Here is a 25103-nt window from a genome sequence, read left to right on the forward strand (position 1 = left end):
ATGGAAAGTTTGTACTTGTTTTGTTTTTATTTTTAAATGCATTATGTAGTGGAATATATTTTAAACACCTCCCTTTGCATTGTCTGGCTGTGCTACTCTAGGGTATGTGGGCTATGTTTCTGATAACTTGCATCAGCCCTATTGTTATTTGTAATTGTTTGCTGCCATAAGTGTACCAGAAGCTAATTGTGTACAGGTGACCTCCAGGGCACTTAGTGTTCTTATAAAAATGTGCTAATTTAATGAGGATAGGAAGTGTTTCTCACCTTTTTAATGAAAATGTGTTGCATTAAAATTACAAAATGGTAAAGTTAGAAAAACTTTTAGTTTATTTTTACAAAATTGTACATTTAAACCGGAACGTTACCTATTTAATAATGGTAAAGTTTTTTTTCTCTCTCAAAGGTGTAGTTTCCTTTTTAAAGCTTAAGTTTATTCACAGGATTGAGTTCTGTTACCTGCATTAAAAAGCTGTCCTTGCACTTTTTACAGACATTTTGATTTACATTTGTCATTTTCTTCGTCATAGCTTTAATACTCATTTTTTCTGAATATCCAATGTTTACTGTGATTTGAATTGTAACATTTAAGCAGGTGTGTGCAATACAAAATCCTTGGATCATTCCACTCAAAATATGCACAATGTTTTTATGCAGATAATGTTAGTGAAACATCAGTTGTATCAAGAGTTCATAATTTTATAAAAATGTCATTAAAATATAGCTTTTACCTTTACCCAAATCTAGAATTGTCAATAGTTTTGAATGTTAGGTATGTGCAAAGCTGTATGCGTCAAGCTTGGACAAGCAGAGAAATGTTTCGTGTTTCCTTAGCCAATTGTAAAGACAAACCTGCTTGTTATACAGTCAGCACTCGCATATCCGACCCTATAAAATTGACTTCAGTGACAGTTAAACATGTGTGACCATATCTGATTTTTCATTTTGGCCCGTTCCAACCCTTGTCCATTTTTCAGGGAACAAAATAAATACAGTATCAAACACATAGCTGAAAGGACCGTGTTCTAAATAGAAGCCTACTTATTTTAAATGTACTGTATTGGTTTTGTTGGTACAGTACTATATTTAACAAAATAGTTATTTTAATTCAGAACGATAGGATTCTGAAAATATCCCTTGCCAAAACTAGAGACGACATGTTAACTGCAATAAAGTACATACTTTTAAATCCGGTACGTATTTGTCGTCAGGGGAGTGTGGTGTGACAAAGACAAGGTCCAAACAGTAGTAAACTCCCAAAAGGTCTCTTTATTTAATACAAACAAAACAAACCACCCTTCTACAGCAATGATAGCGGGGGAACACGGCTGGCTTGTAGGCCTAAACAAAACAATAACAATCCACTCCACAGTCCCGTGCACGAAAATGTGCTCTTGCTTTCAGCAGGGTGGTGGTGGTGCTTGTTTGTGTCGTGAGGGCAACTGCATCCCCTTTGTACCACCAAACTCCTCCCTGCAATCAGCCCGTTGCCATGGTTTATCCAATCGCTGCCTGACCTGTATCTGATCGCAATGAAGTTGTTTAGAGTACTTGCAGTTACTCACTTTCCCCAAGATGGACGACTTTCGGTTTCCGACCACCGTCGAGTCGACCCGTCTATGGGGAAGTGTACTACCAACGTTACCTGGCGCCCTTTCTTATTGGGAGGAAGATTTACAGCATTGATTCTTTCTCTCTATCACAGTATTGTAGCAGTATGTAAAAAATTTCCCATTAACGACCCAACAGCAAAATGAAATCTAAATGTTATACATGCACAGAACTGCGTAAAACGTAAAAGGCAATGCAATTTAGGAAAACCAAAAGATTAAACACAGTTTCCAGAATTAACAGTATTCAAAATTGCACAATATAGTGCTCGATAAGGCCCTGTCACATCACAGTATCTAAAACTGTTTAATGATTAACTGTTACATTATTATTTGTTTATTTAGCAGACGCCTTTATCCAAGGCGACTTACAGAGACTCGGGTGTGTGAACTATGCATCAGCTGCAGAGTCACTTACAATTACATCGCACCCGAAAGACGGAGCACAAGGAGGTGAAGTGACTTGCTCAGGGTCACACAATGCGTCAGTGGCTGAGGTGGGATTTGAACCGGGGACCTTGTGGTTACAAGCCCTTTGCTTTAACCACTGGCCCACACAGCCTCCTACCCTTGTTTGTCTCATTCGCTTGTTTTGGCTGCATTTTCATCAGGTGATACTGGAGGAAGTGCAGTGTGACTGCACAATATGACAGACTGATTTGGCATTTAGAGATTTTTATTACATTTTTTTAAACGCGGGGTGTGATGGATATTCAGTTAAGTGTAACGTTGAAGAGATGGGCTTTGTATCGGAACACTGGTGACGGAGTCGGAAATCACATGTGATGTGTAAGTGCAATAATTTGTTATAATGGGGATTGATTTTATTCTTAATACAAGGGCGGTAAAACGAGACTGACGTGTATCTGGGTAAAGGATAACCGAGTGCTGACTGTAGTAACTCCAGGTTTTGATATGCTGGTATGTTTGAATTCCAGTTCTGTAGCGTATAAAGCATTATAATATTTAGAAACAACTCCAGTGAGAGCGCCATCAGTAATTGTCATCAGACAGCATTTTAGAAATGATGCAGCCAGGAAAAAATCTTTCTGTGATTAATAACGCGGTCAGCTAAGAGTTAACATGCATAAACAATTTTTTTTTTCCAGAACCGCGTGATAGTGAGTACAGTACTTTTTTTTTTTTTGTCCTTCAACGAAATCTCTAGTACTGCTGCAGCTTACGTGTGCCGGCATGAAAGCCAGACTTCCTCTGCTTGCCCTTTAGCATTCCACAGCTGACATCTCTGGTGCATGAAAATCTAAGGGAAATGGGTTACTGTACAATTAAAGCAAGACAAAAACAGTGTGCTCTAGGGGGAGCAGCATGGACTGTCTGCATAAATGCAAAGCATTTCACTGTTGCTGCTGCCACCTTTATTTATGCCGGTGTTTGTTTTTCTATTTGTTGAAAGTCGATCTGTTTGGGATGAAGCAATTTTCCATCTGCAGTAGATTTGTGTAGGCAGCTGCCCGAAATGTTTTTTTTTTCTTCCTTCTCCTTCTCCTAAGCTCAAGTCACTCTCTGGGCCCCTACAACAGGAGGAGTTGGCAAGCAGTGCTCTTGTAGCAGTAAAATGACACCATGCTTCTCCATTTTCTAATGAAATCTGCAGAGTGGAAAGCAACTGAAGTTGGAAACGTCTCTTTTGGAATCTCCTATTAAACTGCGACCTAAAACCTCTCCACTATTAGCAGCTTTTTTTTTTTTTCTTTCATTCAGGTTTGTTTTTACTTGATTTATGTAAATATTAATTGGGTCCTTAGTTTGTGTTTTGCAGTCGCTGAAGAGCGTACAGCGGGTTTTAAAGTGCAGAGACTAGGGAAGTCTCAGGAGAGGGTATGAAATGTCAGGGGTAAGGCAATGCAATCTCTGTACAGATAAAAAGCATTTCTGAACCAAGTAAACTTTGTGTGAAGAGTTTTTATAAAGTGCCATTTAGTAAATTCAATTGTAATTGTTATAGCGCAAGCTAAATAATGGATAGTCAGTGCAGACTTTGCGTTGAAGTGAAAATACAAAAACAATCAAGTTTGCTATGTAAAGCTCTTAATTATGTTGGCTGATGTTGCCAAGACTAACAGGGTTTCCGGTAATGAATGTTGAAAAACTACATTCAGTGCTTCTGCAAGGAACAGGTTCTAGGTTCTAGGCTGAGAACGGTGAAAATGCTTCTGCTTTAGATGATCCCAAACTGGGGGGGGTAGCTTTTTGTGCTGGGAGCTTTCACTTGGTTCATACCTTTTTAGAAATAGAAAATAAGTAAAACAATGTTACATAAATGTTTAGTATGGGTGCACCGATAAATATTTTCTTGGCTGAAACTGATAGCTGATGGTTATCTACCCATACCAGCCGATAGCGATAAGATGCAGATAATAGTGCAGTTAAGCTATTGTAAACTACTAGAACAAGGCATAGGGCCTATATTTAAACTGTTTTATTATTGTACGTGTTTAAAAATGAACAGATATTGTTTACTTGTTGTGTTTCTGACAAATGAACAGGTATTGTTTACTTGTTACTTCAGAAAATGAATAACGTAGTATTATATTGTGTGCTTGACAGCAATTTATGAATTTGTTTTACAAGTCACACAAATAACTTGCATTTGTACTAGTAAAAACACTTTTGTAGAAAAATATATAATGTGACATTAACTTTTATAGCCACTTGCTGTCAAATATTGCGTATTATAACTTCTACCTATACTGTACAGTAGAGAAGAGAAATGCAGCCTACACAATGTCAACTACAACATTCGTTAAATTCTTGTTTTAAGCATACACTGCTTAAATGCAGAACAACTTAAATTGTTCACTTAAGTCATACAAATATTACATTTCTGGTTACAAAATTCAGTCAAACTTGAATGTTACTTCACAAAAGACGGCACAGTAATCGATTTCATACAATTGAATACATCTGCAACTAATGCAAATTAAGCAAAATAAACAAATTATAAAAGGCCATTTTGAAGTACATTGAATAATAATAATGTAACGACCCAGCTGTGTGTGCCAACTAAGAGGACTTGTTTTGCTGTTTGGACACAGAGTCTTAAATATTCAAAGAGCTTTTTTTTTTTTTTTTTTTTTTAAATAAAAAGCATCAGAATAATATTGTACTCGCTGTTCATCGTTGGATGTAATGTAGCATCAAGTCTGTTCTGCTGCACACAATTTTTTTAAAAATCCAAACACCGCTCTTTTAAGCAATGGGAAAATGAGTGTCTCTGTGTTCTTGCATCATTAGTATAGTAAGCGCGCCTGACCAAACATTAAATTCTGTGCTGGAAAAAATTCAAGCATCAATATCAGTGTACGTTATCGGCTAAAATAACAAAAACTGCTGATTGTTTTTTTTTTTTTTTTGTTCTGTAACTGTACTTGGATACATGCATTTTGGAGGTTGGTTGGTTGTTTTTTTGTAGTTTTTAAATCTATTTAAGTTAAGCATGTTTTTTTCTGTCTGATCTCTTAAAGTCTTCAAGTAATCGGTAATGATTGTTTATATTGGATTCACGTGACCAGAATCCTTTTGAGAGGTCAGGTGCTGCAAACTGGAAAACATGTAAACTGTACAAGCCCAAACTTTGCCTTTCAGGATGTAACAGATTTCTGCAGTGATTTACTTGCACATTGTTAGTTTTTGTGTTGATTGCCATATTTAGGTCTTCCAGAATTCTTTGACATTTAGCATTGACCCCATATCATGTTTAGTGAGCTTTGTTCATGTGAATGCACACTTTCACTCCTTATTGAGTTATCAAAATAATGTGCAGTGACATTAATAATCATTTGAAAGGTAGATTTAGTGCCCTGTGGATCAGATTTTAGTGTGTTCTTTTCAATTCATTGTACTTGTATTGCATTCATTACTCAGATAGGATGAAAATCTCGAACTGATTTAAAATAAAAATAAAATGTATGTGTCAAGAAGTTTTATGATGAATTTTGCTAGTTGAAGAAAAATGCGAAAGTGTTTTCTTGGTCAAAATCACTGATTAAAATCTTGTGTTGCAGTATTATGAAAGGCTATTTAAACCATTTTTATGTAAATGTGTTTGCACTGCTAGAATTAACACAAACTAGAATCTTGACGACCAACTGCGTATAAACTAATTTGTAACTGAAAACCATTTGTGTCAATCACAATTTTAAAATTTCAATTTGGTGTGTCTTCTCACACATACAGCTGTTAAACTGATATCCATCTTCCACAGATAAAGCAAAGTGCTTTTATGTAGTTCTCCCTAGCTGCAGCAATGTTGCAAATAGAGGTTCTATATGATTCTTATCGGAACACCCCCTTCACTTCCTGTTGGGTTTTTGAATTAGTGAATCGCTTCCCAGTCTCCTCCAGTGTTCTGGAACTGATATACGTCTGGGCCGTTTTCCTGCCTGCCGCTTGTCATTCTCCACTCATCTGTGAAATTGAATAGAATTAGGTCGCTGCTGTGGCAGAGCTTTCTGATTTGGGGGGGGGGGGGGGGGGCATTGGGTAGTGTAGGCTTGCAGCAGCAGGCTGAATGAAATAAATACGCATTTTCTGTGTCCTTGAAACAGATACTGCTTTTCTGTCTGTTTTCCATTACAAGGTAGCTAATGATACACCAGTTTTAAGTTACCCTGCCTTGTGAGCCGTTCAAGTTAGTGTTATTTTGTAATACAAGTTAGACAGGATTAAGTGTAAGAATATAATTTCAGGCAGAATATTTCTGATTCTAAACATTTGTTTAATGTTAGTCTTTTTAAGGGTGCTTGACCTTATGAATCGACCCAAAGTCAGCCATTTTACTTTCTAATGTTTTATTTTCTTTTTTTCTTTAGTGCCAGAATCAATAAAGTCCAGTTCAAGCCAGCCGCAGCCTGCCAACCCTAACAACGGCACTTCAGCTGTAACCAGCAACATCAGCAATGCCAAGCGGGCCGCAGCCGCCAGCAGTCAGCAGCAAGCCTCGCCTCGATACCCGCCCCGCGAAGTTCCGCCGCGTTTCCGACACCACGAGCAGAAACAGCTGCTGAAACGGGGTCAGCAACTACCTGTCCTCGCTGCAAACCTGGGAGCGAGAGCCCAAGTGCTGAACAGCAGGGGCACCGTGACCACACTGCCAGCCAGCGACAGACCGCTGCAGAACGGCAACAAAGACAACCACACAGGTACAGGGCTCCCTACAGGGTACAACACTATCACTGAAAAGCAAACAATAAGTGTGATTTTGAACCTCTGAATCGAGTGCGCTTTATGTATGTCTGAGGTGTTGGAGGTACCTGGCAAGGGAATGAGAGTAATAGACATCAAGCTGATGTGCTAGAGTACACACCACTAAAATGTGTCCCGATCTTGGTATCAGAGAGAAACCTTATCCCTATTAAAATATTCCAAGAGGCAGGTTAAAATAACATTTTCTATTTTTGCAGTTACCAGGACTGGCATATATTCTGCACTGATGATTTGGAAATGTCCTCTTATCCATCTCATTAACTTGAATATGATGCTAAATAAAAATAAACCATGCATCAAAATACAGTTTAATTTGCCTGTTGTGAAGAATTTCTGACAATTCCACGTAAACCATCTCCTCTATCCCCTACCAATGGTATGTACAAAAGGATTTTCTCTGGGCAGAAAAGCAATAATAAAAAAAATAAATAATATATATATATATATATATATATATATATATATATATATATATATATATATATATACTGAATTCATTTGGAAATGTAACAGAAATGCTAGTTTTCTATTAGATTTTCTAGTAGCTTTGAAAGCTTTAGGAAAGATGCTTGTGTCAACTTAGAGGTTAATTTATGCATGCTGCTAAAAGGTTAAAGTATTAATTACATGTTTTCCTTTTTTTTTTTTAGCCATAGGGCAGGAAAGTTGTTGCAGCCTGCTTTTGGTTATGATGTGTGAATTGCAAAATTAATTGACTTTGGTTACACATTAACAAAAATTGTGTGTGTGTATATATAATATATATATATATATATTATATAAATTCTAAGCAACTAAGATGCTTGTATGGAATAGGAGAACAATTATGTTGCCTTTAAGAAGACCATAAGAAACAACCTTTTTACTGATGAATAGATACAACTATTATATCTGTGGACTTCAATATTTTAACGTCTTTATTTCTCTATCCGCTGTGCTTAGGTTTCCCACAGGCAGATAAACGGCACTCTACCTTTATTTGCTCTCTTATCTTACAGGGTTAGTTTCTTTTTTGTGCTATATTTTTGTATCTGTACTTGTAAATCAGGACATTGTTTCCTTGTTAATTAAAACTCTAGTGTTCCCAATGGACCACAGTGAGCTCAGACTGGCTCCTCTCACAGCTTTCTGCAATAAAGCTTGATGGGATCAGATTGTTTGAAGCTTCAATGGCTGCAAGTACAGTTTGTACAGTATCATCTTAGACATGCGCTGTAATGTACTTGTTTACAGTGTTTAAGAGCAATAGGAAGAAGCATGATGCTTAATGCAGGAAAGCATGTGTCCTGTTTGTTTGTTTTAACCAAGAAGCAATCGTGTTGCAAACTGTTTAGAATAACTAAACAACATTAGACACTGCTAAAGAAAATTGTTGTGGTTTATGTTCGTTGAACCCAAATAATTTGAGCGTTTATTTTCAAGAATTCATTGTTGTGCTGTGAAATTTGTATGTCGGATTAAAAAAGTCAAAACGGCTTAACTGTAAACATTTTCAGTATATTAAACATTTGGTCTGACATGGAGCCATAATGACAGGGAATTATCAGTAGTTTGTTAGTCCGCACTGCTTTAGTTAAGGCGTGAAAAGATGCATAATTCAAACCAGTAATGTTCATCTTGATGATGAACAACTGAATGAGTTTGGAATTACAGGATTATAATTGCTGTTCCCATTTTTACATTGGCTTGTTTTAATAACTTCTCTCTATGCATTCAAATGGTTTCTTGTCAGGAAGCCATTGGGTATGAAATGTTAATGGTTCTAGTTAATTTTAAAGAATATAAAATTCACATGTAAAAATGTTTGCTAAGATCCTAAATCCAGGGTACTAAACTGTTAAAGTGCTAACTAAAGCAACTGCTGTGTGAAGTTTAGCAAGCCAGCCAAAACAACTTTCTCCGAAACCTTTTTTTGTGGCCTTGCTTTCTCGTAGGCGAGCCCCCCATACGGGATTTGGTCAGCCACTCTCCTAACCAGTCAGGTGAATAAGAGATATATTTATTTTCTATACACCTCTTTATGGTGGTTTGTGTGCCTGGTGCTTTGTGGGATTTATCCTTTAAGCATATGGTGAAGGCTGCATTAATGTCAATATTTAATATATTTTTGCTTGGTTTTGTCACCTTTTCACAAGGTCTGAAACTAGCACTGTTTCATGCCATTTTAATTTATTATTATATATACACTACTTTACATGTGTTGCATCCTAGTTTTGTTCCTCTATGCATTCTGATTCGCCTATACTCATTTTTATTTGATCAATGCATTGATTAAAGGATGTATTTCATGGATTTCACAATTTCTGTGAAATTTTCCCATTGCTGTGTAAATTCCCATTTCTGAAAGAATAGTGAAATATACATATTAATCACTTAAAAGTAAATACAGCAAACGTTTGCCTTTGCCCTATTGACGCACTCCCTGTTACACTGCATTTAGGAATCTGGCAGCTGGTTTAGTTTGTTTCCGGTAAATCTAACACACTGCATAGAGTTGCATGATTTCTTTAAAATGTCCTCAACAGAAGACACCAGCTGCATCAAAGATGGGAAATATTTCTGCTAAAGATTGCTCTGTCCAATACAAGGGGACATTTCATGTGTATTTTTATTTTTTTGTTTAATTCACCGATGGTAAGATCAGTTTTGAATGTGACAATTGTTTTGCTTTAAATATGTTTAATCGTAACATATCTTGAAATATCTATTTTTAGACCGTGACATAAGCTTTTTTTTTACTGTGAAAAGTTACATTGATCTCTCGCTGGACACTGAACTTGGACTACTGATTTTCCTTTCTGGGGAATAGCAAAGTCTGTTTTTCAAAAATGACCAATTCAGTTTTTCCCACTTTATCAATGTATTGATAATTAAACATTGCATTTGAACATAAATATAATGATAGTTAAAATAAGTCATTAACCACACTTTTTTTTCTACCACACTTTATTTTTATATTTATTAAAGCCAAGATTCTCAATCAGACTCTTGTTGCTGTAATAAGTAAAGCATCTGAAGACACACATCCTAATGTTTATAAACATCACTTTGCTCATTGCTGGCATTAAGCAGGAAAACTTAATTATATTACAACGGTTCAGAAAACAAATGTCCAGCGCTACTGTGAGAATCCTATATCTACAGTTTTCCACTAACACTGTAGTTCAGTCTAAAAAATAAAGGGGGGTTTGAAAAGACCTGTTTAGCTTATTGTTGGCATTACAGTAACAAATATTAAATTGAGTGGTTGGCAGTAGGTTTGTAAAGCTATAGATTGGCATAACTATTTAATACAACGTTGAAATTATTCCATAGCATTGCACTCTTACTAAATTGCTACCTTCTCCGGATTCTGCTTGACTCTCCGATGAGTACCCTCAGTCTCCCACTGAAACGCCTGCAAAACTAAATTATTTCTCTTTATCCAATGGCCATAGAGGAAACCAAAACATATTAAATAAGTGTCATCGCCATTCTTCTGGGTAATGAAGTTTAGAAAGCCATCCGATCCCTTCCGCTCCGGTGACCATTCTACCTGTCTGAGGTCTGACTGACATAACGTGACTTTCGGCATGTGTATCGGGATAGATATCCACCGAAAGTATACCCTATTATACCTTTCTGAACTGCTGAGAATCTGAAGATTATTAAGATAATAACGTTTTCACTCTGATGAAATATACCCTACGATTACCTAGTTTAAATGTAAAAAATAATTTTAAAAATGTACTCCTTCATTTTTTCAGAAATGTCTAAGTGTAATTGGTGATCTCCTACCTAAAATTCTGACAGTTTGAATTCTTTGTTTAATTATTTTTGTTTGTCCTGCACAAAAATGATATGGGCTCAGTTTTGTTTTGACTGAATTTGTTTTCTTTAATAATTTTTGCTTCAGGAAATCAAATCAGTCATTGATTTTATAATAAAAGATGGACCGGTGAGGGCTCAAGTAGATTTTTCTAGCATTTTGTCCCTTGGACAAGGTTTTGTTTAATTGCACACCTCAGATTTTAAATACACAATTAATTTAGCTTCCTTTGGGAAAGCCCCGCTTTGAGCGCAGTACCTTGGGTCTAATGTTTTTCAGCATAGAAGAATGCAGTGCTTTGCCATCTTTTGTTGTCTTTTTTGCTTTCTTGATCTCTGTTTACGACTGGCAATATGATCTTAATGGTATTGACTCGTCCATGATCAATCGAATGACAGCAACATTTGCAGAATAGTATCCCATTATCCTCATACAGATAACCAGGAAATGTTTTTAACATTGCATTTTTTTTCTTCGTTGGTGGAGCTGCCGTGTTGAGTTTCAGCAGAGACATGCGAGTGAAGTCACATGATGAATTAACTCAACGTGGCTGGGTGTAGTGCAAAAAAAAAAAACTGCAGCAAACTGGAGTTGAGAGGAGAAAACACAACACTGCAAAATTCCATTCCCAAAATGCCTAATTCCGCGATCGCGGAAAATCAGTAGCCCTAGAAAACACATGGAAATGGGGGATTATTTAGCTGTTTTATTCTGGGTTATGTGGATTATTTTTCTTCTAATAAACCTGCTTTAAAAAAAAAAAAAAAATTGTAATGGCAATTGCATATATTTATATGCTTGTATATTTAGGCTATTCCAAAAATACTTTTTTGACTAAATGATTTAATGAGGGACATTGCATTAAGTATGTTTGGCATTAGTAGCTGTAAAATGGTAATATTTTGTATTTTTTTATTTATTTAATAAAATTCATACCAAAAGGCAGACTAAGTATTGTAAATAAATGCCATTGCCCCTTTACTAGTTTACAATTTCTTTTTTTGTAACATGATGCAGACTGACTCATGTATCTAGTACAGTGGCTTCACACTGTCTGGTCAGCCCATGTAGGTACAGTATTTGTTTGACTGATACCATCTTTTTATTTGGCTGTCTAGACTACATATACATGTAATCTGTTTTGCTTTCTGGCAGACATAACGCCTCAATTATTTATCTTTGATTCAACTTAAAGGAAAATGTTGTACTGCAATAAGAATGAAAAGGTAGTTGTCCTTTTTAAAAAGACATTTGAGATGCCAGTAAACACACTCGATGTACGGTTTACTGTATTGTTTTTTTTTGTTTGTGAAATGAGCTTTGCTTGGCATTGAAACAAGCTATTTGTTTCTTGTAACGAAATCTAAATGTGTGATCTGCACTACTGTTAATTTCAATCTTTAGTGTGCCTGCCCCCTGGGATTTTGTATGGTTGACTGGTTCAAATACATTCCAGTGTAATGCATATTTTAAATAATACACCAAAACCAATAATATAAAGACTATTGAGGGGTTGCAATCATGTGACCCCAGCGCCATGCTGGCAGGCAAAACAGCAATGACGACAAATGCAAGTTACATACATTTCACACAACACACTAATAACGAACACACTTGTCGCCTCCAAAATAAGGAATTTAATAAGATATGAGAAATGTCAAATTCTTGGTATATGTGACCCTTACTGTGCACCTCCGGTGCTGTTTTACAGCAGTAAGACAGCCAAAAACTCCCTGACTCGATTTCGGCGACATCTGGCTGTATTTGATAGAGAATCCCTCACCTTACACAGCTTCAAAGATGAAAGCGTACTCTTAGGTATCTGCGTACTCTATTATTGGATGACTGATTCAATTTGCCCAGTCTCCAGCACAAGCCTCAAAGCGGCTTCCTTGCTTGCAGTCACATCTGCTAAGCGGATGGGTGAGATGCAAGCATTTTTGATTGCGAAAGCCTGCTTAATTTTTACACAAGCCAGGACAAAGGTTACGCTTCGTACTAGTCCTCCTTTTTTGCCGAATGCTATCTCGGCATTCCATGTCAACCAGTCTGGATTTGAAGGCTTCTTCCACTTCCTTCCAGTCTGAGCGGGAGCTGCAGCTCCATACACTCGGCCCAGTGCAGGCCTTGGCGTGCTATGTTGACAGGATAAAGTTGGAGGCCGTCTGCATGATGTGTTGTCTGTTCTGGAACAAGTTCCATGATCAGCCCTGTCTAGGCAGAGGCTATCCAAATGGATCACAGCCACAGTCAAGACTGCCTATGAGCTGGCCAGCTTGCGCCCTCCAGAAAAGCTCACTGCCCATTCCTTACAGGGGTATGGCAATTTTGTGGGTTTTATTCTAGGTTGCATCGACTGAATGTCGTGGATCCACAAAACCCTGGTTTTGGAACAAGAGTGTAAAGGGCATCTTTGAGCTCGACCCTTACAGCATAAACACAGAGGTGAGTTCTCCCTCAATTCTTTAGCCCTAGCTACTTGTACTGGGGTTCCTCATGGTAACGCACAAGTTGGCCATTGGCTAACACTTGTAGCATTCCAGTTGGTCTGCAATATTGCCTTGCGACAGCTTTGGTATTCATACCCATGAGGTAATGGTTACATTTTGTACTTGATAGGGATCGTTAGGTTATTATCATAACCCTTTTCCCTTGAAATAGAAATGTAACAATTAACCTTTAAGGTTGCTGCATTCATTATTGCAGCAAAAAGGAAAAATGATAATATCGGTGTCCACAGTCTTTTTATACCCTCGGGGGCGGGCACGACTGCGTCACTGGCACTGTGTGCAGCTTTGGAATATCTTTTCAGGTTAGACGATATCAAAGGATTAATACCCATGAGGTAATGGTTCCATTTCTGTTTCAGGGAACCAGGGTTATGATAATAACCTAACGCTTGTTTGTTTCTCTGCTTTAAAGTAGGTTATATACTTGCCTTTTTATAAATGCAATAAGTTCTACGCTGTTTTAAAAATATTTGACTAAAAGCGTATGTTAGATGTGTGGGTTCGTGCAGGTTTGGCAGTGTTCGCTCTGCCATTTTCAGGACATCTGCAGAAAAGCTTGTGCAGTGCTGTTTAGTTACTGTTGCTGTGATTCTGTTGGCTGCATTTCAGTATCGACTTATGTGCACTGATGGCAAAGGCTGGAGTTCACCTTGCCGTTTACAAGAAATAACAGTGGCTGTTGTCGGTGCTTCATCTTCAGAGCGATACTAATGAAAAGATGAGTATCTAATGCAGACGTGAAGCTCTGTCTCGGGGAGCATATTTTTGTCTGTGGCTTTCTCCGACGTGAAGGGAGGTGAATCTTGTTAACTTGGCAGCATTACAAGATGAGTTCTTTAGGGAGCCTTGGCAGCCATCTTGCAGTGCAAGTCGGAATAACAAGCAGTCTAGAAGATCTGGAAGTTGTTTGTGTTTTTTTCAGATTGGCCTACCTGCTTATTGAAGTCCTAGCTGAACAGGATCTTTGTGAAATAAAGCTGACAAGGACCTGAACTTTGCTACTGTGCCATTTTCTTTCTTTCCACAGTAGATACTGTATTGTTACTGCTTTTACAAAATGGTGACGGGTGAATTGTTCTGTTCAAATGTCGCTGTGTCTGCAAACATATTTGTCGAAGGAGAAGCAGCATGCTTGTTTAAATGGTAACGTACTGTGTTTAGAGAGAGCCTGCAACACTCGCAGGTCCTCCTATAGCAGGACAAAGACATTTCAACACAGCACCTTTGGGAATGTTAGGCATAGACTTCACAGAACAAATCCATTTTGCCTGTTGTACAATTGTAGGTGTACAGATAATCACTTTTTTGGGGGGGTGTAGTATTGCATTTAATTTCTCTGCACAAGCTAGCAGTTATAATGCAAGAAATTTAGTCCTGCCTTTTTATTATATTTTAATCAGGGCTTGCATAACAGATGTTTGTATTTTTTTTCTGTACTTTGCACCTTGCTAGCAACAGTGCGCAAAAAACCTCACACCAAGTCTTTTGTTCTCAAATATTATACCTTACTTTTTAAAGATACTATATTTACAATGATCAGTTATATGGGGGTCAGCAGACCAGTGGAGTGTATTGGTCAGTATAAAACTCATGCATGAAGGCTTGTGTTAACATAAAGGGTTTTCAAAGTAAACCAGCTTGATCCACCGCCTAATACTATATGTGCGCTGGCTACTTTGTTAAATATTACGATTGTTTTTGGGTATTATCATTTAGTCCATTTATTTGTATTGTCGTTCTGTAAGGCATTGTATAGTACATACAGGTAGTGGACAAAAAACTGGAAACACCAATGTAAGGTCACTTAATAGGGTGTTGGGCCACTGTGATATCTTGCTCTGCGGAGTTCTTGGCAGGCCGTTTTTGATGAAACTGGCTGCTCGCGCCCCAGGTTTAAATTTGCAGTCAATTAATCTGCAGTTGCTCGCCTGTTTTGCCTTGCACTTCGAATTAATGCACGGATATCACAATCCTGGAGTATGTGCTTCCGCCCACTTTTGCCCTTTCCTGATGATGTCTTTACCTCGGTTCCATGCCGACATCACCTTCGACACCGTTGCTCGTGAAACATGAGCAAGTTGTCTTGGTCACTGAAGCTCCTGCCAAACACGCCCCAACAATCACCCCTCTTTCAAAGTCACTGAGGTCTCTCTTGCAGCCATGCTAGCCATAATTCTAGGCAACCAGGCCTGTCCAGCATTTTTATACATGACCCTAAGCATGCTGGGATGTTATTTGCTTAATTAACGCATGAGCCACCCAAGTGTGGAAGCCCTTGCTTTCAATATACTTGGTGTCCCTCATTTACCCAGATGTTTCCATTTTTTTGTCCACTACCTGTATCTAGGCTTATACATATGCAACAAAAAAGACCAAACGTATTCCTTTTGTTGTGATATTGTAAAAATATGTAGCCAAGTGCTTGTCAGATATTGGGGTTCATGTATACAGACTATGCCTTTAAGAAAGGCATGATGGGATATTGGCTGAAACCTTATCAGCTGATATACAAATGCTAAGTGCAGAGATGTGCTGTATTCACACCAATAGAATATGGTAACCCCCCATTTCATGCAACAGTTGTGTTGGTGACCAAATGTGTGCGAGTACTGTTGTGTAGAAAAAATTGCATACAATGAGCAGTTGCATTCAAGAAACTTAGAACAAGAACAGCGAAAAATAAAAATACACTTAAGGATTGTGTTGCACATGTGCATTAACTAGATGCCCTGAAAACTTAACATGAAGAAAGTAATTAATGAAGGGCTGTAATGCAGCAATAAGCTCAATAATTAACCCTTTGCGGTCCATTTATTCAGCGCGTCTCAGGTGCGCCAGGTCCAGTTTATTTTCACATGCGCAGTTTATTTTAGACATGCTGTTTTAAAAGTGTTTTTCACAGTAAAACAGGTTTAAAAGGCACTGCATATCAACAGGACACTCTAGTACTGCATATCCAGACCCGCCCCACCCCTTGTTCACTATATTTCACATGCATCTTAACAGTACATACCGATAAATCATCTCCTGATCACTCGCTTTATCACCAAACTCCTCAATAATGCGATCCAAGTCATTATTTTAGTACTATAACATCTAAAAAAAGCTCCGCAAATGTCTGATATTCTTTGAGCGCTGGATGCAGAAGCAGCTATCTTGTTTGTTTATGTCCGTGTTATCTATGTGGTGTCGGGGCTATCTGTATTTGAGATACACACCCCCCCCTTTTTTTTTTTTTTGTCGTCTTCTCTCGGCTCCCATCAGTCTCACTCGCTCATTGAATGAATGGTTTTCTCTGCTTTTCCCGGAGAAAAAACGACTAGAGACCTGTTTTTTTACGTCTTTTTATGTCGGACAGGGTCTGACGTTGAACCGGAAAGGGAAAATTGCAATGTCGGACTAGGTCCGACATAGGACCGCAAAGGGTTAAACAAAAAAGGACGTGAAAAGGATACCATACCACGCTTTGTGAACTCCAGTAAACCTACGTTATGTTTCGCTCGCCTAAATAAACAAACTGCCATTCACAAAATGTTGCGCTCAGATTGTGGTAATGAAAATACCTAAAAATATATGACTCACAGCCGACCGTGACCGGGAGTTCCTAGGGGGCGGCGCACAATTGGCTGAGCGCTAGAGTAGGGAGGGCTTAGGTCGGCAGGGGAATCCACGGCTCACCGCGCATCAGCGACCCCTGTGGCCGATAGGGCGCCTGTGGTTCTGCAGTGGAGCCGCCAGATCTGTGTTGTCCTCCGGGTAAAAAATTGGCGACGACTAAATTTATAAAAAAAAAAAAAAAACAATGTGCATGCTGTGGTGTATTTAATATCGAAAATAGCAGGACGAACCTGTTGCAATTTAAACTTGTTTTTACTGAAAAATAAACAGTAACATGTAATCATAAGAGCTGTCTGTTGCAGTACATGCTGTCAGATCAGGACTTGACTAATGCAGAACATGGGAGCTGCAGCATGCTGTTTCCCATATTACAACTGCACAGTTTAAAGGAGCGGTCACTAATTCCACACAGTCTTGTATTGCAGGGGCCTTGATGCTCTAAGTAATTTTTTCTTCATGTTGATCTTGCGTTACTGTGAGCAGTGATGAAATATAGCTCCTTCATTGCATAATGTACTTTGTCAGACACTACAAGCAGACCACTACTAGTCTAGCACATGCTTAAACCATGCAAAAATGCGCCAGAAGGCACTATTTTTTAATCCCTTTTTTCAAAAGTGGGGGGACACACCCACACTCTCCCCCATCGACTCTATGATGAGATCGGTGCCCCCTACTGCCTTGTAAGTGGCACATACCTTAATGTATTGAAAACCCTGAAAATACTGCATGCATCCCCCCCCCCCCCTCTTTTTAAACGGAACATAAACAATTCTGACAATTCTTTTTTTTTTTCCTCTTTCTCGCTCTCTGCAGATTTGAATCACGGTGTATCACATTATGAAAATTCCCAGTGGGGACCTGGCTCTTCTGGCAGCGATTCCAACACCAACTGGGACAAAGTTGTTGTTGTAGACGGGTGTGATAAGGAAGCCTGGCCTTCAATTACTGACTGTGACCCAGAGTTGGCTTCAGAATGTATTGACACTGACTCTGCCTCAAACTCTGGGTCCGAGAAAAACCTTAGTATAATGGCGTCGGGGAACGCTGTTGGTGACAATGATGGCAATAGAAATGGCAACGGACGCAGTTCTCAGAATCATTTTATGGTTGAAAATGGCAGCAATAATGTCAGCAATGGAAGTATTAATGGGCCATGGGGTTTATCCCATGGCTCAATGTTAAGCACATGTCAAAGTTCTGTGGAAGGTCCAAACGGCAAGTTAACTGAAAGTAGTCATGGTAAAATAAATGCATGGGGTAACTTAGGTTCCTCAACCAATGGAGGTATAAATCCAAGCACTTTGAACCCAAATGCCAACCATGGTGCCTGGCCTGTTTTGGAAAACAATGGGCATAAGCCACAAGGACCTGTGGGAAGTGGGAATAATGGCACCAATATTCAACGTAGCACCATAGGTCAAATGCCCAACAATCAGAGTATTAACTCTAACATGGGTGGTCCCATCCATGGATCCTGGGGAAGCCTTCAAGAGAATGCTGAATCTGAAGTCAATGGTACAAGGAAGGTTTCTTTAAGCGGGCAACCTCAAAACCTTAACACTGAAACGAATGGACCAAATAACACTACTAACATGATGACCTCTAGTTTACCAAACTCTACTGGTTCAATGCAGATGAATGAACTGCCTAACATTACAGGGCCCCGAGCCTGGCGTATGAGCACAGTAAACCCTTCTCAACTTCAGGCCTCATCAGTTTCTAATGGCACTTCCATTTCTCAGTATAGCAATGATGAGGGAATTAAAGGCGGGTCTTATGATACGACATGGGGTGCGCCAGGCACAAACTACTCTGGAGACAAATGTCCAGTCCCTAAAGGCCAATCAGTTGGTGACACTGTGAATGCAACTCTAATGCAGTCTACAATGAACGGATCAGCAGCAGGCGCTGCTGCTTTTAAGAATAGTAACGGGGTTGACGGTCGAGGGGGAACGTGGGAATCGGGTGCAGTCAACTCCCACAATGTGGCATGGGGAACGGGGAACAGTGTGGGTTCAGGAGGGGTTCAGAGAGCCTGGGGAAGCGCTTCTTCTAACACTGGCACTAACTTATCCAATGGGGAATGGAACAACCTGCCGAATAGTCAGCATTCCAGTGATGGCATGAATGGGAACGGCAATAGGAAGGGAACAAATGGATGGAAGTCCCTTGAGGACGATGCTCTTTGTGGTCAGAATTCTGTGATTTCCCAAGTGAATGAGCAGAACAGTGTATGGGGCAAATCTACAGCTACTAATGCGGAAAGTGAGGGTAGCACAGAAAGCACTGGAAGTCAAAATGAGAAAATGAGAGGGGATGAACAAAGGGGTCGTGACAGGAGAAAAGCTGACCCACAAGGGTTAATCCAGAATACTTCGAACAGACCGGACTTGGACCCCTGTGTCCTTTCCAACACTGGTTGGGGTCAGACTGTGATCAGACAGCACACTGCCTGGGATATAGAAGCTTCAATGGAAATTGAGAAAAAGACTGACATTGGAACAGAGGCCTGGGGAGGCTGCGTTTCCCAGACTTCTAACTCAGGGGGGTGGGGGGATGGGCCTAGCCCAAACTGCAATGATACCTCATCAGTATCTGGGTGGGCCAATCAGAAGCCTGCCACAGGGTGGGGAGACACCAAAGGCTCCAACAGCCAAGGGGGGTGGGATGAGAATTCTGCTTCTACAGGAGTGGTCAAGAGCAATCAATCGTGGGGAAGTAGCAAAGAAGATAAGTCTTCTGCATGGAATGATGCACAAAAGGTCAAACAGGGATGGATGGAAGGACAGAAATCAAAGCAAGGCTGGGGAGTTTCATCTCGAGGTGAGGAGTGGGGGGAAGCTCCAAGAGCTAACCAATGGGGTGAGCCTCAGAAATCGGGTTCTGGTGGCTGGGATAGCGACAGTGATAGATCAGTTTCTGGCTGGAGTGAACCAGGTAGATCTGGTTCTGGTACTAATACATGGGGGGGGGGAGGAGGAGGAGGAGGTGGCAGTAACAATCCAAACCCAAGCAGTGCTTCAGGTTGGGGAGAACAGTCAAAGACTAATAACCAGCCCCAAGGCTGGGGAGAACCGTCAAAGACTAATAACCAGTCTCAAGGTTGGGGAGAGCAGTCAAAGACTAACCAGCCCCAAGGTTGGGGAGAGCCGTCAAAGACTAACCAGCCCCAAGGCTGGGGAGAACCGTCAAAGACTAATAACCCACCCCAAAGCTGGGGAGAACCGTCAAAGACTAATAACCCGCCCCAAGGTTGGGGAGAGCAGTCAAAGACTAATAACCAGTCCCAAGGTTGGGGAGGACAGTCAAAGGCTAACCAGCCCCAAGGTTGGGGAGAGCAGTCAAAGGCTAACCAGCCCCAAGGCTGGGGAGAACCGTCAAATACTAATAATCCACCCCAAGGTTGGGGAGAGCAGTCAAAGACAAATAACCAGTCCCAAGGTTGGGGAGGACAGTCAAAGACTAATAACCAGTCCCAAGGTTGGGGTGAACCTTCAAAGCCAAGTAATTCCCCTGATTGGAACAAACCACAGGATGTCAGTGGTGGATCATTGTCTTGGGGAGGAGCTCTGTCTTCATCTTCATCTGCCACCAGTAAACCTGCAGGCTGGATAAATGGACCAGTGCCAGCCTCACCAAAGGAGGAAGAGCCGACAGGCTGGGAGGAACCGTCGCCGGAGTCTATCAGGCGCAAAATGGAAATTGACGACGGAACCTCTGCTTGGGGAGATCCAAACAAATACAAATACAAAAATGTAAACATGTGGAATAAAAATGTTGCGAATGGTAGCAGTGGATCTGAGCAGGAAGCACAAGTACAACAGCAGTACCTGCCGCAACCACCGCCAAGTGCCATGCCGAACAAAGAAAACAGTGGTGGCCCCGGTAAGTTGATTAGTTATCTTTTACATTTGTTTTTCTTTTTTACATATAGGATATTTGACAATGAGTTATTGATGCATTCTTGGTACTGCTTTATTTAGTTAGTAAAGAGATGCCCACGGTACTGCTGGGGGATCTCTGTTTACTTTAAACCACCATACTTTGTATCATATTATGCTTTTTACTGTGTAGTTTAGAAGTGTTTGGTAGTTAAAATACATGGAATAATACTCTCTCTTTTGAGAGCAGCTTTGTCACATTTATATTGAAGGCCAGTCTGCACAGTTAGCATTTAAATGTGAAAAAATAGGTGTTACCAAACGACTGCTGCAACAGGAGTAGCAGAAAACGATTTACGTAGAGGGATATTTAAAGAGAGAATTTGAAGCATGAGGTGGAAGGTGTAATGACATAAATATCTGGTGGAAAATTACATTTAAATATAGGTCTTGCATTTGTGTAAACAAACCCTGTATAGAGATTACTGATGTAATCAGCCTAGTTTATAAAGCTCTGGTGCTATTGTTAGGATTGTGCAGTAGTGATTTCGAAAGTATTGTCAAACTTGATTGAAACAGGTGATATACAGTAATTTAGTCCATTGAGACCAAGTCACTAGAAGCATTAGAGGGAGGGGTGTAGATGGAGTACATTTATTTATTTTTGTTCTGGAAAGATTCATATGTTTGTGTGTCATCATAGATGGACACAATTGGCTTTTCTTTACTTAAATAAAATACTATGTTTCCAGAAAAAGAACTGGATAAAACAATGGGCCTAAACTTTAATTTGTCAGTCCTTTCTCAAAAGGATTGGAAACATCTTTAAATGCTTAAACCCAGTGTGCGTTTTTATATGTTTTTGCTTTTATTTAATTTCCCAAAACTGAAAATCTACTGTAATACCAAACCTCAGCAGATTTATTTTTGAAGGCTTTTTTGGTACATGCGCACTCAAAAGAAATTCAGGGCCTAAAGTAGCTTAGCTTACAATGTTAGGCAGCTTGAAACTGTTAGAACTACATTCAGACAGTTTTATTTATTTTATTTTATAAATTACCAAAGGATGGGGAGAGCCTTATGGTGTTCAGCCGAAGTCTGAATCATCTTGGGGAGAGCCGTCCGTTCCACCTACCACTGTAGACAATGGAACGTCTGCATGGGGCAAACCCATGGACACTGGTAACAGCTGGGGAGAGCCTGGTAATGAGACCACTGGCTGGAGTAACACTCCAGTCGGGCAACAGCCTCAAAATAAACCCGGTAAGGCAGCCAGAGTCCATTCAATCATTCATTTCTTTTATTTTATTTATTTATTTTTTTCCTCTGAAATGTGGTGGTAGTGTTTGTGGTGGTACGAAATGTGTGCATTTCCAAAAACAGAAATGTAATAACTTGTTACTTAAACTCTACAGGTTAGTTGCGTTTTGTTAAGGGAAGCACCTTTGGATTATGTGAAGGGGATCTGTGCTCAAAGTACTGAATTATTTCATTTTTTTGTTTGTCTGGCGTATTTTGAAGTGGTTAATTTTGCCCGTACATGTGTCTGAAACCTGCTGTTCTGGTATAGCACTGGTAGCAGCACAAAAAATTGGTTTAATACTTGACCTGTGAGATTTCTTCGCAGTATTAACCCTTTTTGTTTATTACTGTTTTATTTTGGTGTTTTTATTTACTAGGACCCAAACCTATGCAAGATGGCTGGTGTGGTGATGAAATGTCAATGCCAGGGACTCGTCATCCCAGCTGGGAGGAGGAGGAGGACGTGGAGATTGGAATGTGGAACAGTAACCCTTCACAGGAGATGAACCAGCCTTCAAACTGGCCACCTTACATGAAGAAAATGCCTCCAAAGGTAGACTTTCCACAGGTCTCCAGTTTGCATGTCCGGTCAATATTTTATAGCATAAGCATTCTTATTTTAAAGTTATTTAGATATCTCCAGAAACTGGGGATATATAGAAGTGCCTTTAGGTATGCATGTCCCAATTCTAGGTCTAGCCCATCCAATCTGATCAGACATTATTTACAAGCGGTTATTGAGAGGAATAGTTAGGTGTCTGAATGTATCAAATCTGACGTACACAGATTTCATTTTTTATACATACACAGTGGATGTTGGTCGTGGCAATCCTGATAGCTTTCATTTTGTATTGCACAAATTAAGTCCATTACTTCAATTCATGTAATGTGTTGTTTTTTAGGGCATAATAAAAGGAGGCAACAAACAGGATGATGCATGGATGAATCAGTTTGTGAAGCAGTTTTCTAATATTGGATTCTCTGTAAGTATAAAACCATTTCATGTTGTGTGTGGTCATTATGCTGCACACATGAACAAATTAAATAATAATCATTTCTTTTAGAGGGATTCTTCTGAAGAAGCCCTAAAGAGCAATAAGATGGACATGTCTGGAGGTATGTTTTTGTTTACCTAATCTTAATAAAATTAATGAATTTTCACAGTGTTTTTATCTAACATCAATCCCTGCCTCTCCTGCAGGAATGTTGCAAGACAAGAGAATGGACATGGATAAGCATGGCCTAAATGCCGGAGAATATAATGTTATAGGAAAGGGCTCTGGCTCCCGCACACAGATCTCCAAAGAGTCTTCCGTGGAACGCAGCCCTTACTATGACAAGGTTCGTGTTTATTTGTTTGAAGCTAGATTCAATGTGTTCTTGTTCTCGCATAAGTAAACAATGCACAGGGATAGACTTGTTTTTGAATATTTGAGCTGAAGTAAATGCTTGGGTCATTGCATATTGTAATTGGCAGTTTAGAATATGTATCTTAAAGGCATTGTCATCTGAATTTTCTGCACTCCCCTGATGGGAAGACTAAGTTACCGGTACATTGGCAATTTATCTAAACAGGGCGCTTCTATTTCATTTCCAGCCTTTCTCTAGCCTGTAGCAGTAGTGTTTAGTTTTGTATTGCTGCATTATTCTAACTTGTGTGTTCTGTTTCTGCCGTCCTTTCTTTTCCACCTTGGTGATGCTGGGCTTTCATCTCTCCACTTCCAAACCTGTTCCTGACGCTGCTGTATAATCGTTACCGCTGGCACTCTGGCTGGTGATGTGTGCAGCTGTCCTTGGCCATGTCTGGGCACGATGACATTGTAGCAGAAGAGCCCCAAAATGTACATTTTGTATCTAATCACAATATGAAGCTTCCCCCTTCAAACAATGCACTACCTAATCAAACCCTTGGCTCTGTGGCAGGGCTGGGCATCCAAAACTTGAATTCTGTTAGACAGGTGAGTCTTGCTGTGTTAGCAATAGGGTTTCCAATTCTTAACAGCACATATCCATTACTAGAATGCTAAACTCTAGTTCTCAAGGGACATTTCAGTACATGTTTTTTACTTTAGTCTATAATCCTAAAATTGGCCGAACATAAATTAGCTGTGAGGTACAGCCTTGTGTACTCAATAATACTGATTTTACTATAAAAATTTAAAATAAAAATGTATCTGGTTCAAAAGAAAAACTGAACTGGTACAACCCACTAGGAATAAAGGTTTTACTTCTTGCATTGTATGTTTTTTTTGATCATTTCACAGTTTGACTTGAGAATTAGTTTTAGGGCTGGTATAGGAATTGTTCCAGGTAGCTAATTACATGGGACTCTAATTTGTCCGTTTACTTCGATGAGATAAGGAAGAGGGTCGTGCAAGGAAAAGTTATTGGTAGTATTGCTGTATTCACTTCTCTAGTTTTAATTGCTTGCCCTTCACTCCATGGTATTCTTACTTGGTGATTTAAGTGTAGGTAGCAAGTGACCTTTATCTTTCTTTTTCACCAACTCTAGAATGGCAATCCCAATATGTTCAGTGGCAGTAATGCAGCAGCACAAGCCAGGGGCATGCAGCAGCCTCCAGCACAACCTCTTAACTCATCTCAGCCTAATCTCCGTGCTCAAGTGCCTCCTCCATTGCTATCCCCTCAGGTAGAGACCGGGGTCCATTGTGCTACTTTGTGCTGCTCCATGTTGCAAAGGGCTAGTTTACAGAAAACATATCATCTTGTTTTAAAGACAAAAGTGCATGATACTTCCTGTTTACACAATTGCATACAGCATTTCTCCTCCTTACCAATGCACTATGCAGATTTGCATTGTTGTGCATTTTAATGGTGTACCACAATGTTTTGTCCTTAATCTGCAGACCAGCAAGAACAAAGAGGTTACAGGTTAATAAGGATGTATTATGTCTCTTAAATTTAAGTGAATACATCTAAACGTCTTCAGTTATTTTTTGTTCTCCTCAGGTTCCAGCGTCATTATTGAAGTATCCACCAAACAACGGGGGCCTGAGTCCACTCTTTGGCCCTCAGCAGGTAGCCATGCTGAACCAACTTTCCCAGCTATCGCAACTCTCTCAGATCTCTCAGCTGCAGGTAAGAAAGCTTCTCTTTTTTTTAAAAAAAAAGAAACACATTATATT

At 39.5% G+C, this 25103-nt stretch overlaps 1 protein-coding gene across 6 annotated transcripts in view; it reads left to right on the forward strand.

The window, feature by feature from the left end:
• Positions 1 to 25103, forward strand: part of LOC117431292 (trinucleotide repeat-containing gene 6A protein-like) — a 135076-nt gene that overhangs the window by 101029 nt on the left and 8944 nt on the right. For 3 of the 6 annotated variants that reach the window (XM_058995924.1, XM_058995928.1, XM_058995927.1), the window contains 12 exons: positions 6442 to 6771; positions 7778 to 7834; positions 8770 to 8817; positions 17588 to 20659; positions 21721 to 21918; positions 22335 to 22510; positions 22860 to 22940; positions 23022 to 23073; positions 23159 to 23298; positions 23745 to 23915; positions 24470 to 24607; positions 24928 to 25056. In XM_058995924.1, the coding sequence (XP_058851907.1) occupies positions 6442 to 6771; positions 7778 to 7834; positions 8770 to 8817; positions 17588 to 20659; positions 21721 to 21918; positions 22335 to 22510; positions 22860 to 22940; positions 23022 to 23073; positions 23159 to 23298; positions 23745 to 23915; positions 24470 to 24607; positions 24928 to 25056 (4592 nt within the window). The remainder of the gene's footprint in view (positions 1 to 6441; positions 6772 to 7777; positions 7835 to 8769; positions 8818 to 17587; positions 20660 to 21720; positions 21919 to 22334; positions 22511 to 22859; positions 22941 to 23021; positions 23074 to 23158; positions 23299 to 23744; positions 23916 to 24469; positions 24608 to 24927; positions 25057 to 25103) is intronic. The other 3 variants (XM_058995926.1, XM_058995929.1, XM_058995925.1) reach the window with 2 other exon arrangements.

Source organism: Acipenser ruthenus, chromosome 22 (assembly GCF_902713425.1).
Source record: "Acipenser ruthenus chromosome 22, fAciRut3.2 maternal haplotype, whole genome shotgun sequence".
Taxonomy (NCBI): domain Eukaryota; kingdom Metazoa; phylum Chordata; class Actinopteri; order Acipenseriformes; family Acipenseridae; genus Acipenser; species Acipenser ruthenus.